Source organism: Carex rostrata, chromosome 14 (assembly GCF_964058835.1).
Source record: "Carex rostrata chromosome 14, lpCarRost1.2, whole genome shotgun sequence".
Taxonomy (NCBI): Eukaryota; Viridiplantae; Streptophyta; class Magnoliopsida; order Poales; family Cyperaceae; genus Carex; species Carex rostrata.
In genome coordinates, this window is record NC_135931.1 from 4,191,985 (window position 1) to 4,206,393 (window position 14,409).

A 14,409-nucleotide genomic window follows, 5' to 3' on the forward strand; every position below is an offset into this window, starting at 1 on the left:
TTTATTGTCTAAACCTCTATAGTCGTGCAATTAACTTTTAATTAGTATTAGCAGCCACATCATTAATTATTGCTAAATTAGAAATTATGAGAACCAATAGGAACGATTAGAAATTATGAGAACCAATAGGAACGATTAGAAATTATGAGAACCAATAGGAACGATTAGAAAACGATTTCTTTAAAAAGAGATCTTTCTAATAGAAAAATCATGCTACATCCCAAAAGGTAAAATAGGAAGTACCAGCATTCTTTTAGAAATCAAAAAGAAATTTCAATACAAATGCTCCAAGCTTACAAAAGAAATCACATCAAGATTTTATAAGATTTCAAGGAACATTAGAATTCATACTATCTGATGCTTGAAACTTTTTTTTGCTGAGATTAAAGATGGAAATCTAGCCTTCCAAATTTCAATTATTGTTCATAAAGGACTCTCATCCATGTTTCTGGTGCTTGAAACTTGAAAAAGGGGACTAGATGGAACCTTGCTGTTAAAAGATTTATCTGGTAACAACTATTGTTCGATCTGTTGTACTTGTAGGTGAAGGATTCAGGCTAGGCCTTTTATCTTTCCATCCATTGTGTTCATTCATTCAAAGACATCATGCATTTGAAAGAACTCTAGAGAGCATCATACATTTGATAGTACATCAAAGGATACCTTTACAATGATTATAGATCTGCCTACTTGTACAAAGAGAACTTGAAATTAAATATTTTTAAATGTCAGACTCGATTGAAACAACTCAAGCGAGCATTTTTGGGGCTTATACAGAACAACTAGCATATTGTTTTGGAAATTGAAGTCAAGCCTCACCTGCAGTTGTTGCATGAGCAATTCAAAATCTACTTGAAAAAAGATTGAATAAAGAATGAATAATTGAGGTTCAAACAAATATTTTCATTTTCATGGCAACAAGCATGAGTGAATTCCCTAAATCAAACCTAGTATTGGCTTTCACTGGTTTTATATTGTAACCACCATGCATAGGTCTAGACTTCAAGGTACAAGGCAGTAGTAACAAAACAGAATCAAATTATTATTTGAATGATTAAACTGAATTTTGGACAGCTTAGTGTTAAAATTTGTAAAAAATAATAATAATAATTTAGCAGATTTTGGATGATTAACCAGATTGAGCGTCTAAAAACCAGTTTTATATTGAAGAGCTATTCTTTGTAATTTTTCAAAGCTATTGAAGGGCTGAAATGCAATAATCTGATCTGAGATTGTTTTTTTTTCTTAAAAAAAAAAAAAAAAATATATATATATAGGGTCTGTCTAAATTGCTGCTGGCAGCATTTCGACAGAGGTGCTGCCGGGGCTATATTTAGCCGTGTGATGTCCAAACAACAAATCCAAACCGTTAGATGTTTAATCTATATTATAATCTACTTGGAGACCAAATTTTACATTTTTTGGAATTTTTTTACTATATATTAAGCTGGTTTGAAAACCGCTGATTTCAGTAAATTTCTGCAGCATTGAAATCAGCGGTTTTCAAACCAGCTTAATATATAGTAAAAAAATTCCAAAAAATGTAAAATTTGGTCTCCAAGTAGATTATAATATAGATTAAACATCTAACGGTTTAGATTTGTCGTTTGAACATCAAAAAATAGAAAAAACAGTGGCAGCACCGCCGGCAGAAATGCTGCCGGCAGCAAATTAGCCACAGCCTATATATGGGTATATATATAGCGTAAACTGATTTGAATATAAAATTGAATTTTGTTATGTTATTAAAAGCAAGAACTGTTATTTATAATTTGGATTTTGTAAAAGCAGAAAATATTTATAAAAAATATTAATTTATCAATCTACCATAAAATTCCATTTAAAATTTTTCTAAAAGCTTGATTGGATGTCAAAAGCCCAAGCAACATGACACGAAAGACGGAACTGAACTCAACTAAGAACTAAATATAATGGTACCAAAACCTGATAAGGAAATAAACCCTAGAAATTAAACCAACAGCAGAAATAAACCTTCGAGTTTGCCGAGTTTTGCGCCTTGCGACAGTGCTAGTTGCCACCGATTCTATCACAGCAGAGCCTTTGCATACTTTTGTTTTTGCTTTCAATGTAACTGCCCCACAATTAAAAGAAATTCATCATTCTACCCAAAATAAAGTTTCAAATGTACCCTTATAATTAGTAATTTTTTGCTTTTTACTGATTTAAAAACACAGCATTTGATACTTGAATCTAAAATACACGTAGATAAGGAGGCTTGGGGATGACTATTTTGCAAAGATATGAAGTCAATGTCAAGGATTTCGGTGCAGTAGCATCAGGTGTGGTGACAGTACCATTAGGTTATATTATGTTGAGATCAGGTCATTTTAATGTCCCAATAAATCCATTAGCTAATATTGTTTAAGCACCAAAAGCAAGCTATGATATTACAGCAACTAAACTAAAATGATACCTTTACGAGAAGAAACTGGCGACTGAACCTCCATTTCTTCTTCTTCTACAGTTGAAATAGCAGTAGACGTGCATCTTGAAGATTCTTCTGTTGATAGATTGTGTGATTCATACGAATATTCCTCTTCTGTGTAAGTTCCATCCTGTACTGATGGGTCAACCACTTCTCCATTTTCATCTTTAAAAGTGAAAAAGAAATAGAAGGATATATATGTTAGTGAAAAAGATGAAACCAAGCTCCAACAATGTTGCCCAAACACCACTTCAGTGTCTTTTTTTGTTTTTTTTTTTGAAGGTGAATTATATGCATAACATGTGCAATAGTACACAAAAACCAGCTATATTGCTGAAATACGACGCAAATCTGGTTGTGCTTTTTTTTTTTTGTGGGATATAATCCATTAAATCTTAGTGTGATTGGATTTCATTTCTAGCCTACCCCAACTTGTTTGGGACTAAAGGCTTGGTTGTTATTGTTATTGTTATAATCCATTGATCTTAGTAAAATCATTAGAAGTATAAATCCAAAATTTTGACACCATTTCTTCCCAATGTACATCAAAACCTATGTTCCTTTCATGGTTGGTACAGATTTATACTGTATGCTGTAAGTAGAGATAACAAACCAATAAAAAAGAGGTATACCCTCTGCAGTAGTGTCACTGTTCTCTTTTCGTCCTTTTTTCTTTTTTACTAGAAATCCTTCAAGTGTACCAATCCTCTCCTGGTGCATTTTTGCATTTTCAGCCGTCACCTCTTGCTCTTTTCTTTCTTCATGAATTTTGCCTATTTTCTCCTCAAATTCCTCCACACATGCTTTTGTCTCTGCCTTCGCAAACTTCTTGTACTGCATTAAGAAAATAATAAAAAAAAATAACATTTGAAACACAATATTAAACAAGTATCAAATAATTAGAGCTTGCCCACAGGTACAACATTGGTACTACGCCTGGCTTGTTTGGTGTTTTAATGACTCTCTAGAAAGACAACTAACCTTTGCAATAATGGATCTGAAGTGATTCAAAACCAAATCTTCAGATAAGGCATGCTCATAAGCTTTGAAAGATTCTATCAGTTTCTTGAATCCCCTCTCTGTCAAAGTAAGCTGAGACAGACAATATGCAATGTACTCCCACTGCTTCACATCTAAAAAATGTGCAAACAAAATGAAGTAGAATTAAATATTTGATAAGGCCGACATAATTTCCTTGTACCCTTTTTTCTATTAAGTGGTAGGCAAATACGGATAAGGCCTACCATGACAAACCTAGGTTTTGGTCATACCTTCAATCACAATTTGTAAATACATCTATGTTTTTGGTTTTGAAAAGATAAATTTTACATTATCTCTGAATTCTGGAAGGAGTTGTTATTTGATATGAAACTTGTTTTTAAGAGGCACATTACACTGTACAAACTAAAGTTCCCATTAAAAACAATAATCTGCTTCATAAATAGCACCAGTAAATAACGGATAAGAAAATATACCATTTACTCCACTGAACCTATTGCAGAGCTTTTCAACAAGAGCATCCATTTGTTTGTCCTGAAGTAATATTATTACCACAAAAAGTTACTAATTGTACTATAAAGTTCAAAACATTTTCAACCCAATAGAAACAGTAAAGCAGATCAATACTGAAAAATGAACCATCAACAAGTCAATACAAAATGCTGTGTAGCTTCTGCACGCTCTCAAAAAAACAAACAAGTCAATACAAAACTCGCAAATCCCAAAGAGGCACAGAACCAAATTGAAAATACGCTAAAAGATCTTTCTTTGTGGAACTTAAAAAATAATAGATGAACAAATAAAATATACAGAAAAAGGAAACTTATAAGAACCTTTTTTATGGAGCCAATTAAAAACTGCATTATGTTGTAAAAGGAATCAACTGGCAGGTCTTGGTTAGACAACCTTCCCAGGATATCCGGCAGCAAATTGTATATAGGATTGTTTCCTAGTAGAGGGAGTTTGGGGGAGAGAGAGAGAGAGAGAGAGAGATGTATGTCAACTTATACCAATAAGAGTTTTAATAAGTGAAACATACAGGTGGTGAAGAAATTGATCCTGGGTTGCTTTTTATAATTGTTATAGGTGTATCTTTCTTTCTTATTTGTCGTGCTTGCTTCTGGAGTCGACAAACACTTTTAGGTAACATATAAGTAGGACTAGGGTGTTCTTAAGCTCACTCAAAAACCTATCAAATTTACTTTAAATGACGAATCCAAACCGTTGAAGTTGAAACCAATTTACTTCACGAGTAATGTATTTACATCAAAAATTTATAAATTTTTGAATTAATTTAGTACAAAGTCAAGCGGCCAAAAAATAATGAAAATGGAGTTATGCATTAGAATTAATTCATAAACCTTTATTTTACCGCTCAACTTTATACTATATTAATTCACAAATTTATAAATTTGACATGTAAACACATGACTCGTGAAATAGATAGGTTTCAACAGTTTGGAGTTAAGGTCACTAAGGGACTTGGTGAGCTTAAGAACACCCTAGTGTTACTAACATATAAGTACTATAGTAAATTTTGGTATTTTGTAACGGGTATCTAGCATACATCCAATTTCTATGGTACATCCATTTGATGCGTTCTCAATTATTTAAATAAGCTATGTGTCAGGTAGGAGTCAATCTAGAATTTGATTGGTCATTCAACTATGTGTCAAATTGAAGAACACATCTACAATTTTTAGTTTTCTAATTTGAACAACACTTTTCAAGATATCAAATGGATGTACCTAAAACATTTTAACAACAGCGAAAGACCTTTTTAGCATTTTAATATGTAGGTCAGATTCTCTACAAGGTACAACAACAAATATGGAATTGGAATTGTTGATGCTAGTAGCACCCAGTACTAAAATTTAATGATATAGAAGAAATGAAATACTTAAATCATACATCACAAAATACCTTTCTTTGATAATTCATGAAAGAACAGCTTTGCTAGACTAGAAATCCTTTCATCGTTGTCTTCTATTCGAGTAGCCATTTCATTTATATACCCTTTGACCTACAATAGCAATCATCAGAATAATTTAGAAAAATAAAAAGAGCACCTTACATACAAGTACTTAGCAAAGCATATCCAACAAAGAAAAATAAAACCTTGCACAACCCATCTTATCCAACAAAGAAAAGGCCCAAATTTATTTATTTTTCTGTGAATCACCAAAACCAACTCCAAACCCAAAATTGGTTGGCCTGACCTAAACTACAGGAGTCATAGAGCGGAATGTTGATTAGTGATTACTGACATTGACTGGGATGGTTTTGGCCTGATCTGACCCACTCTCTTAACGGATATCAGGGGGTGTAGGAGTATAAGAGATATTCCATGTGTAGGGAGCGAACATAATAGTAACCATCCTATAAGTATATACAGGGGTGGACTCAGTAAGTCCCAGTAGGTACCCCTGGATTTTGAAAAAATAATTTCGACCCATGTTTTTTTGGGCTATTGCCTACCCCCAGTGAACAAGTTGCCTACACCTGGGCCAAATTCATTTTCTTCACAGCCCAACTCATTTTCTTGCCCATATATATATGATAAGTACTATCTCTCCTGACCTTCATCATGTCATTGAGTATAAGATGGGAGATGACAAGGACAGCATTCTTGCGAACAGTGACTGAGGGATCGCGGAGGCGAGCATAGATGAACTCAGTCCATGGCTCTAGGAGGTTGGGGAAGCGCACTGCCAAATCCCCTATGGCTATGGTGCAGTTAGACCGTACCACCTCGCTTTGAGCACTCTCTGCAACTGTGAAGAGCAGCTGAAGGTTCACTTCACTGAAAAGAAGTTGCGTGATTTTGAAACAATATTAAAAAAAAAAAAGAATATTAAATCAGTTAATATTTTGTATAAGCCTCATGGAAGTGACATGAGTACCAAGAGTTTAGAACGGCCTAGCAATACTCACATGGTTAGGTTCGGTAACAATATATATCAGACATTTAAATCCTTAATAAACATAGTAGTTACAAAGATCAATGGTTGAACCATTTAAATTCTTACCAAAAGTCAGCATCAATAATCATCAGTCTGCAAAGAGCAAGCATAGAAGACGACTGCAAATCTGGGTACTGAAAATTGCAAGAGAAGAAAATAAGTAGTGTTAAAATTGCACTCTAGGAAAACAATATCTGGAAACAAGCAAGCAAATCAGACTTTCCACCGCGACATACATACGAAACCTTAAAGATATTACAGCAAGATTTGCAAAATAAAATACAAAATGATGATAGTGACCCAACAAGGAGTCCACTGTAGACAAAATTAGAGAAAACCATTCTTTCTAATTTTTGGAGAACTTGTGAATGCTTCGAAACTGAAAAGAGAAGTCACACTGTCAGTTCTAACTTATAATAAGGTTTCATTATTGCCTGAATCGCATGATAAGTATGAGAAAATGACAAGGATAATCCCAGCACAAACTAAATTGAACGCTATCCGTCTATCTTTCATAATGTAAAATATTCAATTTATTAATTGGGAAGTTTGCCATTTCATTTCATTGTAACTAATGTGGGCAGTAGGAGTGGCAAAATAATTCGTAGTTCGTGGTTCGATTTGAGTTTAATTCGATTCGAAATTAATTTGTTTTGAAACAAATCAAACCAGTTTGGTTTGAATCTTATTCAAATCAAACTCAAACTGGGTATAATTCATTTGAAATTGATTCGCAGACTATTTAGGTTCGAATCTCAAATGATGCAACTAATGGATTCAACCATTAATCTTTAATAATGCAGGAACCAAACTTATATCACAGCTCAAAATGATTAATATAATGGTAACTTATAATAGATAAATATTTCAGCAGCGCAACAAATTAACAATGGAATAAGTTCCATTTGCTTAGGTCCATGCCGTGATTTTAATCAATACAGCAGCGTAAAGGGTAAGAAAATCATGAACTGGCCACCATAATCCATTAGTGTGAATTCGTGAAAGGTAAAAGGAAACCATGTGAATTTTGTTATGCGAGAAGAAAACTAATGCATAAACTACCAGTATAACTAGGGCTGCCAAAAAAAATTATAGTTCGTAATTCGATTGACTTTGATTTGAAAAATTTGTAGTTCGCAATTAATTCGATTCAAAATTATTTCGTTTTGAAACAAATCCAACCAGTTCGATTCGAATCTTATTCAAAATCAAACTCAAACTAGGGTAAGTTCGATTCGGTTTGATTCGTTTACAGCCCTAGTGGGCAGTCACAAAGTTGTTAAAAACAACTGTCATGGCATTTAATTGCCAGAGTTTTAAAGTGGTTGTGTTTAGCAAGTAATGAAAATGCAAGCAACTTGCACAATTTCACTAACAAAAATTTATATAAACTTCTAGGTAGTATATAAATTTAATTCTTTACTAGCATAGAACTGAAAAGGGTCAGCAGCACACCTTTTGCAACAAGCTAAAGTTCCGGCAAAGCTTTGATAGAAAAGGTGCACAATGACCGATAAGACACTTCTCCACTTCCCCGGAAGAAATAATTTCCTTCTCCGCTTTTTCTGCAAGAGAGTCAAGTGCCACATCTACAGTCGCATTAAGCCCCAGCTCTGCATTTATATTTTGCACCTGCCATCACAGAAAAACGTCAATTAGTATCTGAATTGCTATTTGATAAAAAGAGTATCTAAATTTGAAAAACACTGCCATAGAGCATATAATGAATTGCACAGCTGAATAATAACAAAGCATCCATATAGAAAAGCAATTTTTTTGTACATATTTTTCTTATTAATACAGTCATAGTTGGCAATAGCCACTAACCTTAAAAAAAAAAAACAAATTTTGTGTTAATCCACAAAGTAGCAACACCAAATGACACAGAAGATTACTAATGACAGATGGCTTCACTGATAACTGGCAATGGACACTGGACCAAAAGCCAAGGACGCCCAAAAGTTAGCAACAACAAATGAATAAAAATAGAAAAAAAAATAAGTACCTCGGTTACTTCGCCGGTCTCAGATACAGCACCTGACTTGTCTTTCCTCCCCCTTTGTTTCTGTATCTTCCTGACACAACTCTCAACATATACCATCTGATTAAGTGCCACGTGGCTAAGTATAAACAGAAACCTTCCTAGTTTTGCAACTGGTACAGAGGAGAGAGACTCCAAATGCGAATCCTCTCCACCGTCAATACCGCTCACAAATACTGCATCAAGCGACCTCTTCACAATTTCTGAGGCAAACATCTCAGGTGCTGGATGTATAGCATATATGGTGGTTATGGCCTTGTCGACAGCAGTGTACCAGATCTTATCAGGTAGCCAGAAGCCCACAATCAAATTTAGTAAAGACCCAAAGACCCGGCTGTTCTTGCCTATTAGTTTCTTTCTGTCTTCGTTGGACAGCCTTTCCAGGGCTAAACAAGCAAAACGGGCCAGCAGTGGTTCTTCCTTTGACCACCGGCCGAAGCCAATGTCGATGATTTCAGACAAGTGGGACCCCAAGATTGAGGGTGTGGATTTTGCAGCCATGCAGAGAATTAACAAGGCTCCACGGCTTTGGAGCACTCCTGATCCACTCACATTGAAACTGAAGAAGTCCCACAATGCGGAGATCTTTAAAAAGAAAAAAGAAATAAAGAGCAAATATGGTTTGTCAAGTTGGATGTGCATGCTAGAACCAAAGTAAACTGACTCAGAAATATCAAGCATATAACTAGGAGCATTCAAACAATTAAAATTTTGCAAGGATGTGAATGCAAAATTGCAAAAACTTAATTATATGCTGGAGGAAAATTCACATTTGGAGATTTATAGACCCATCACAAAACCAATCCCCCTCGGGTACAACATCAAATATACAAACTGAATATGCAAACCAATAAAATTTTCTGAGGATACATTTATGAAATTCCTTAAAAAAATTACCGTGCCAGATGAAATTTCCCCTTTAAGGACCATTGAACTAACAAGGCTCTCAAGTGCTGCCAGGTCACCAATGCTACAATCGATTGTCAGACTTAACAAATTTTTAGCTGTCTCTATTGGATTTTTCCTTATATATATAGCAACAAATGCAGTCTCCACCGCTTCATATATAGATTTGTCCTGAGAGAAAATCTGTTTCAGGCAAAGAAGAAAGTAACATAAGTAAAGGCAAGATAGGTGAACTTTGCTAAATATGCATCAAACATTGTGAAAAGGAATCCAAAACCAATAATGAAAACAATTTTAATTCAAATATATATAGTCAATGGTCAAGCCTCTGTGGTTTACTATACGAATCTAAAAGTTGCAAATGAAAAGAGTATAATTTCCTTATGCAGCCATTTGGCCAAGTTCCAACTCTTATGAACTTTTTAAGGTCAATTAAAACATTTACCAAAGGCAACATCTTTTTGAGGCACTTATCAGATCCATCAATCTGGAACTGCCTACACCTCATCAATAGAAGGATTGTGTTCTCGACATCAGTAGCATTTGGTGATGCCAGGAGCTGCACCAGTGTCGGCATTAATGACATGAACAGCCTCGAGAACTGCAAACCTGCCTCGAGCGAAGCCACCAATGCTCTGATCTGCTCCAAATTCCCCATATCTGGCAACGCTTCCTCCTGTGTATCAGTCTGATCAGGCTGACAGCTGTCGGAAACACTTTCCTCAAGCTGTTGGGGCCCCACAGGTGGGGCCTGTGGGGCTCCCACATCAGGATTTGTATCGTCTTCTACTCCCTCCAGAGGAGGAGAGGGAGGCGGTTCCATCAAATGGAGCTTCTCCTTGTATCTCAGTAGAGTTGCCTCAAAAGCAGGTACACGAAGCTGGGGACCGAACGGGTTATGCTGGAGAAGGGTGATGAGGAGTCCCAGTGCAGATTTTCTCACAAAAGCACTCTTGTCCTCCAGACGGCCAGCAGCTACTGAGGCCACCTCGTTCCAAAGTCCAATGGAAACAGCTTTCGCCTCGCACAGCTCTGCCCATACCTGAAAGAAAGGGTTTCAATCAAAAACAAAAATGTAATCTCCTCAGTTATATTAGCACAAAGCTGTTCATACCAGTACTGAACAATTAAAGGTTAGTAATGAAGCCATAATTGAACCTGGAATTCTGCATTATGGCCCTGGTCATTTTCCACCCAGAAATGAACACAGATTGATACCACCCCCATTGGCCTCCCCTACCGTACTAATAGGGAACTTGAAATAACAGAAGGGAAAAAAAATAGAACTATATAAATGCTAGCAAAATGGGCATAACCAAAACCCCAAACGTCAAACAAGGTAAACTAAATAGCAAAGAGCACTCTGCTGGATTGTCTCAAAGGAATATCATAGCAGAAATGGTCTGCAAAGCAAATTCGGTCAAAATAGTATGCCAGCATGGCGATTGCTAAATAAAGATGACAGACATACCACGTGTTTAGGCTTAAAAATGGTTGTATTTTTTCTCTGGAATTAAATTAACAAGCAGCAAAAAACTTGCAAACCTGAAGCACTCGGCTCCTAGTATAAGCCGACACATCCCTGCAACGTTCAAGCAGTATCTCCAGCATGGCATTTTTACCCCTCAATCGGAAGGATTTAGAGCTAACATCTCCTTCAACATCTTTAAATGCCTTTGCCACTATCTTTCCCAAAACACCCACTAGGGCATTTCTAATCTTGTACGAATCTCCACCAAAGTGTGGCACCAACACCCCAAGATTGGTTGAGACCAGCCTGGGGGTATGTCCAGCCAACTCCACTAAGAATCTCCCCACATTTTCAGCCCCAGCTGTATCTCTGGTAATGAAGTTACAAAATCAACAAATATTCATTTTCTTTATTTGAACTTGTTGAACAACCATTTACTTCACATCTTTGATACAATAACAGATAGTTCTTAACAGGTTCCATAGGTCCATTGTTTTATTTAACAAATTAAGAAGAAGCATCACAATTTAGATATCAAAAAGGTCGTTATGTTGTCAACTTCACCAGTACAAGTACGTGCCAGTCCTAGGCATAAATCAGAAATCAAAATGGAAATTCCATTTACAAGGATACTAGTTATGAGATCTAATTGTAGGATACCATGCCTACTCATGGCCCAGCCAATTTGTGCTCCTGTTTTTTTTTTTTTTTCTTTTTCTTCTTTTGCTTGTGTCTGTGTGATAGGGGCCTTTACATATGCCAATCCCGCCCATGTAAACACCAAAAATCAAAATGAAACAAAAAATCTAAAAAATTTGAGATTCAGCTATTATACTATCGAAAGCGGTTTGCTATTGAGATTCTGTACTACTTTAATGCTTGATTAAGAAGTTAAGCTTTAACCGAAAAAATCAATCATTCAGATCCATCAACAAGTTCAAACCTGGCATAATCCTTGGGATCAGCACGCCCAATCTCTCGTATAAGAGCTACTGCCAGGCTGCCATCATTGTACTTCTGCTCAGCAGAGGCTACAGCCTCAGCAATTGGGGCCACCACATAGTCAAACTTATGGATAACATGGAGAATAGAAGCGCATGTCTGATCAGTTCTACCTAGCTTTGTCCCAACAGTGCCTATTATCCGCCCGAGCCCTTTCCTTGTTTCATCATCCCTTATTATCGTTTGAATTTCGTAAAAGGTAAAAATGCACCTACATAGTTCATAGTAAGATCATTATAAAAGGAAGTGATGAGTTCATAGATAAGGAAGTGCATATATATCCATGAGATACTTATCCTTGAATTATACAATCTTGGATGTAAGGCCTTGCTTGCATGCTTTTTGCATAGAAATGTCAGCTGTCAATGGTGAAGTTTTGGTAGTGCTGTTTTATTTAAGTTTCTACGATACCATAATCAACAATGCTAATAAAAAAAGATGTATTAATAACAAAAGAAGAAGAGTTTATTTTTTTTTAGTTAAATGAAAATTAGTAGGCTTATTGTCTACTACCACAAAGAAAGCAACAAAACAAAGAGTCTGCCTATGCAAAACTTGAGAATTTTAAGAACTAAATGCAATATCTCAAAGTATGTCATCCTTAAAATGAAAAAAAAAAAAAAAAAAATTGAAAAAGAAAAAAAATTTGGGTTGAGGGAGTACTTTGAAATGAATGACAGATAGCTATCCTCTATTTCACCCGGGCCAAAAAGCAAAGAGAGATTTATTTCAAGAGAATTCGCTATCAGATTGATGATGCGGCCCCTTTGAGCCTCCCAATTCCATGCATAGACTGTATTTTTCTTCCTACCTTGTGTTGCAGCCTACATCCAACAGAGATGCATTTGCTTTTCAAGCAAAATTCAAATGTACTCACAATGTAATAATAAACAAAATAAAAAATTGATGCTTCCTGCATGTAGGCAATTCAAAAGCTAGAATTCCCATATTACATTCTTCATAAAATCATTGTAATACTAAATGCAGATATTTCATTTGTCATGTATTGCAGGGATACAATACACGACAGATATATCTCTCCCATAGCTTTCTCTTGGTTTATAGTGGCTAACTGCAAGAGTGTTATTTGAGGCATGATCGGACTTTAACTGGTCATGTTGGTATTGGAAAGTTCCTGCTCTATGGTAATATCATACCATGCCCCATTCGAACTAAACTATCACCCCTTATATTTTATCGTCGTTTCTGTCTTTTTCTTGGTTCTTTTGGCAATTACTTGCACACTTGAGGGCAAAATGACTCCAGTTTGAATGATTACGGGAACTGGAGGTCAATTGAACCTTAGTGGCATATATAAGGCCTAATCCAAGTCAAAATCGGTCCATGAGAAAGTAGGTAAACTGGAATTTTTTCTTGCAGGTTGGTTGCGATAATAGGGCTAGATTCAAGCTAGACAAAGTCAAAACTGAGGCTTAACTGGGTTAAAATTGAGGCCTGCTTTTAACAAATGGAGAAACATTAACTGACCTTACTAGAAGCACCAGCAGTCTCAGCTTGACATTCCTGAGCTGTAGCGATAGAGAGAAGAAAGAAAGAGTAGATCTTCAGCGCATTGAGATGAGAAGCCATGCGGTCAGCGACATTGCTCGCATCATCACGATATCCTGGTGAAGACTCAGCAGCACGAGAGAGCGAGTCAATGCTGGGAAGAAGCACGCTCAGATTAGAGCGGAGGGTCTCGACAAGATTAAGCTTTAACGAAGGGGTTAGTGTAGAAAATTCCTTCACAAGGGAATAAACTCGGTCAAATACATCTTGTTCTTCAATGCAAAACAACTCCCGGTCAGAGAGGTCAAAGGTCACACCTGTTAGGGGAAATTTTTAATGGTTGTTAGTAAAAAAAATTAACTACGCTGTCTCGTGGCAGAAAGCCCACAGTTTTGGAAAGAGAATGTTAAGAAACAGGTATTCTAGAAAGAAAAAAATGGTCGAGTGGAGTTCAGAAACTGGCAGGTCATAGCGAAGTTGTTATTTAATTGCAAACTCAAAATTGTGCTTAACCAACAGCTAGGATTTTCAGTGACCCCAGATATCAGTGAAATTCACAACTAGCGCTTTGCATATACCCTCGTAACCTCCCTGCTGATATTGAGGACATAGACATGCAACTATCAGTGAAATTGTCTATGACAAGAGGACTAGAAAGATAGGAGATTCAATCAAAGCGTAAATAGTGTAACTTTAGAAGGAAATGGCAAGTAATTTACACAGTACGGTTTTAGGTTAATCTACCTTTGACGAGATCCTCCACTTGGGAGGGGCGGAGACCAGAGACGTGAACTGGACACAACACGCGGAGGCTATCTTCTTCCAGGTTCTCTTCTAGGTCTTTCAGAACTGACGGGAACACGAATGGAGGTGCCATCAGAGAGAGAAAGTGAGAGTGTCGGAAAGAAAGAGAGAGTGAAGGAAGAAACCCTGGGTTTTGAAAATTGGAGCGGGAACTCGATTGGAGGAAGAAACCCTGGAGTGCGTATCCTCCCAAATTTTGCGTGACCGACGTGTCCGATGCCTATCGGGGACAGCGCAAAAACCCAGTATTATTTGTGCTTTGAGATTC

General features: G+C 36.3%; 1 protein-coding gene across 2 annotated transcripts; it reads right to left on the reverse strand.

Moving 5' to 3' along the window:
* Positions 1-604: 604 nt before the first annotated feature.
* Positions 605-14,311, reverse strand: LOC144565300 (binding protein). Of its 2 annotated transcripts, XM_078315016.1 has the most exons (19): positions 14,082-14,311; positions 13,317-13,654; positions 12,492-12,652; positions 11,770-12,039; positions 10,901-11,195; positions 9,801-10,397; positions 9,347-9,538; positions 8,414-9,034; positions 7,864-8,040; positions 6,475-6,542; positions 6,026-6,248; positions 5,369-5,468; positions 4,279-4,394; positions 3,922-3,979; positions 3,428-3,579; positions 3,079-3,280; positions 2,435-2,611; positions 1,993-2,092; positions 605-819 (listed from the first exon to the last, which is right to left on the reverse strand). In XM_078315016.1, exons 1-19 carry the CDS (start codon positions 14,212-14,214, stop codon positions 816-818), a joined length of 3,984 nt encoding a protein of 1,327 aa, XP_078171142.1. In that variant the 5' UTR covers positions 14,215-14,311; the 3' UTR covers positions 605-815. The 2 variants fall into 2 exon arrangements, with proteins under 2 accessions (XP_078171142.1, XP_078171143.1); XM_078315017.1 differs by lacking the exons at positions 1,993-2,092; positions 2,435-2,611 and having other exon boundaries at positions 775-819.
* Between the last annotated feature and the right edge of the window lie 98 nt (positions 14,312-14,409).

Excerpts from the sequence above, each read along its gene's own strand:
- LOC144565300 (XM_078315016.1), bottom strand. The coding sequence starts at position 14,214 with ATGGCACCTCCATTCGTGTTCCCGTCAGTTCTGAAAGACCTAGAAGAG. Across the intron at positions 6,249-6,474 it reads ATTATTGATGCTGACTTTTG|TGAAGTGAACCTTCAGCTGC; the intron begins GTAAGAATTTAA and ends ACTTCTTTTCAG. Across the intron at positions 5,469-6,025 it reads TACTCAATGACATGATGAAG|GTCAAAGGGTATATAAATGA; the intron begins GTCAGGAGAGAT and ends TTGCTATTGTAG.